Below are 3170 nucleotides of genomic sequence, written 5' to 3'. Positions count from 1 at the left end.
GCAAGATACATTAATAGAGAAATCAGGAGGGATGTTAAGTGGAGGCTTGGGAAAAAGACTGGTGATGGAAATAGAGATTTGAGAGCAATCATCATAGAAATGATAACAGAAAACATTGAGAGGAAGAATGCGAAAACACACACACGCAAGGGCCAAGGATTGACCAGAGAAGAGTATACGTAATTATGGTAGAGGGAGAAAGAGGAGATTCATGGAAGGTAATGAAGTAAGTGCTGAGAAGAGAGAAAAACAGTGTGGTGTCATGGAAACCAAGGTCAGAGAATGTTTCCATGAGGCAGAGTTTGAAGTGTCAAAGCAGACAAAGACAAGAAAAAGAAGAAAAAGCAAAGTCCAGGGGCTTTAGCAGTGGAGAATTATTTGGTGACATTTGAGCAAACAATCTCATGGGCATGAACATGACAAAGCCAACGTGCAGGGAGAAATGGAGAGTGGGAGAGAAGGGCTGCTTTAATACTTCTGAAAATAAAGGGAGAACAATAAGGTGGTCACTAAAGAGAACCACAGGATCACTTGTGTGCTCTCCGTACGTTTTATATATGCTTGCTTTTTGACAAAAGGGACGAGTGTCTCTGCTTCTCAAAATTGTCTGTTCACCACCTTTTAAAAAATAGGTAAGCTAGTTGGGCTTCAGACAGCTGCAGATTCCTCTCTCGTCTCCCAAGTCATTTCTATACCTCAAGTTGTCCAGTCCTTTATGATGACAGTGGCGACTACACAATGTTTTTTGTCACAGCTCTGTCTTCCTGGCTTCACTCAAAAGGCCTACTGGAATCAGCAAAAAAGAAAAAAAAAAAAAAAGGCCGGGCACGGTGGGTCAAGCCTGTAATCCCAGCACTTTGGGAGGCCGAGGCATCTGGATCACGAGGTCAAGAGATCGAGACCATCCTGGTCAACATGGTGAAACCCCATCTTTACTAAAAATACAAAAAATTAGCTGGGCATGGTGGTGCGTGCCTGTAATCCCAGCTACTCAGGAGGCTGAGGCAGGAGAATTGCCTGAACCCAGGAGGTGGAGGTTGCGGTGAGCCGAGATCTCGCCATTGCTCTCCAACCTTGGTAACAAGAGCGAAACTCCGTCTCAAACAAACAAACAAAAAAAATAAAAGAAAAGAAAAAAGATTTCTTTGGTGGGGCTTGAGTGATCAATTTCAGTGGAGAGATAATGGCAGAAGCCATGCTGTAGTTGTTCTGTTTTGAGAGTACAATAACATGTTGGGACCACATCACCTCTCCAAAATCAAGTTTCTATATTCATAAGTCAACTGAGATACTGTGTAAAAGCTCCTCAGTGACCCTGTTATGAAATCCAGTGACCACTTCACAAAGTTTTCCATCTTCAAATATTTCAAACCGCTATATCTTTTTTTTCCCACAAGACTTTCATCTTTATGGTTTTCTTGACAGGCACTTCACCAGAGTCTGCCTTGTGAAGAGGGTTTAAAGACTGGGTATTGCTTTGCTGTCGGTTGAAATATAGAGCATGGCTTTCTCCTTGCTGTCCTTTTCCCTTCCTAACATCACTCTAATGTCTGTGAGGTGAGCATATAGGCAAAAGTCCTCCCCATGCACAGGAAGTCGTTGGCTCCTCAGTGACAATGTTCATACGTATAAAGCCCCAAAGAAGCACAAGTAGGCTTCTCTCTTCCTGTGTGAGGACCCTGCATGAGCATTCTGATTAAAAAGAAGGGAATTCGATCCAATCTCAGTACAGTTATTAGCGTTCTTTGTTTTAAAGTCCAATTGCTGCTGAGAATTTACTCCTGGTTGACTCCATTTATTACTTTCAGACACTGATATAGTAGAATGCAGAGAAAGAACTTCACAGAAGTGACAGAATTCATCTTCTTGGGATTCTCTAGCTTTGGAAAGCATCAGATAACCCTCTTTGTGGTTTTCCTAACTGTCTACATTTTAACTCTGGCTGGTAACATCATCACTGTGACTGTCATCCGCATTGACCATCATCTCCACACTCCTATGTATTTCTTCCTAAGCATGCTGGCCAGTTCAGAGAGCGTGTACGCACTGGTCATCGTGCCACGAATGCTTTCCAGCCTCATTTTTCATAACCAGCCTATCTCCTTGGCAGGCTGTGCAACCCAAATGTTCTTTTTTGTTGTCTTGGCCACTAATAATTGCTTCCTGCTTACTGCAATGGGTTATGACTGCCATGTAGCCATCTGCAGGCCCCTGAGGTACACTGTCATCATGAGCAAGGGACTGTGTGCCCAGCTGGCGTGTGGGTCCTTTGGCACTGGTCTGGCTGTGGCAGTTCTCCATGTGACAGCGATGTTCAATTTGCCCTTCTGTGGTACAGTGGTGGACCACTTCTTTTGTGATATTTACCCAGTCATGAATCTTTCTTGCACTGATACCACTATCAATGAGATAATCAATTACGGTGTAAGTTCATTTGTGATTTTCATGCCCATAGGCCTAATATTTATCTCCTATGTCCTCATCATCTCTTCCATCCTTAAAATTGCCTCAGCCGAGGGCCGGAAGATCTTTGCCACCTGTGCCTCCCACCTCACTGTGGTCATCGTCCGCTATGGCTGTGCCTCCATTGCCTACCTCAAGCCCAAGACAGAAAGTTCTTAGAAAAAGACCTTTTTCTTTCCATGACGTACACCTTTCATCACTCCCCTTCTAAACCCTGTTGTTTACAGTCTGAGAAACAAGGAGGTCAAGGATGCCCTACGCAGAGTTGTGGGCAGAAATATTTCTTAACAGACTGGATTATTTTATCAAGAGACTGTTAGCCCGGTGAGTGTGTCTACTCACAAACATGCCACAATACACACATTCATCAAATATAATATTTGTTGAGAATACTGTCAGAGAATTAGAAATGCTTTTCTTTTTTATGTTCTAGGGATGGCAGAAAGCAGGATTTCTGCTCTGGTGAATTTTGTTACCAGACACAAGAATCACTCCAAGCTGGATTAAGACTACTTGTTTCTGTGGTTGAAGATTTCAGTTTTGAAAGTTTTTGGCTTGCATTTTACTTGAACTCTCTGACAGTCCAATCTTTGACCTAGTCTGGTTAAGGGATGTGGAGAACCAGGCCTTGGGAACATAGGTGGCAGGGATTTTAGAAAAATAAGCTTCAGAGACACCAACTTTTATTTCTCTCTGCTTATATAAAA

General features: G+C 42.9%; 1 protein-coding gene across 1 annotated transcript; it reads left to right on the top strand.

Moving 5' to 3' along the window:
• The first annotated feature begins 1824 nt into the window (after positions 1-1824).
• Positions 1825-2745, top strand: OR10J5 (olfactory receptor family 10 subfamily J member 5). Its single transcript, XM_078355180.1, has one exon. The coding sequence runs from the start codon at positions 1825-1827 to the stop codon at positions 2620-2622; it is 798 nt and encodes a 265-aa protein (XP_078211306.1). The 3' UTR covers positions 2623-2745.
• Positions 2746-3170: the final 425 nt, after the last annotated feature.

Source organism: Callithrix jacchus, chromosome 18 (genome assembly GCF_049354715.1).
Source record: "Callithrix jacchus isolate 240 chromosome 18, calJac240_pri, whole genome shotgun sequence".
NCBI lineage: Eukaryota > Metazoa > Chordata > Mammalia > Primates > Cebidae > Callithrix > Callithrix jacchus.
This window is presented reverse-complemented; position numbering and strand designations above follow the sequence as displayed.

Excerpts from the sequence above, each read along its gene's own strand:
- OR10J5 (XM_078355180.1), top strand. The coding sequence starts at position 1,825 with ATGCAGAGAAAGAACTTCACAGAAGTGACAGAATTCATCTTCTTGGGA.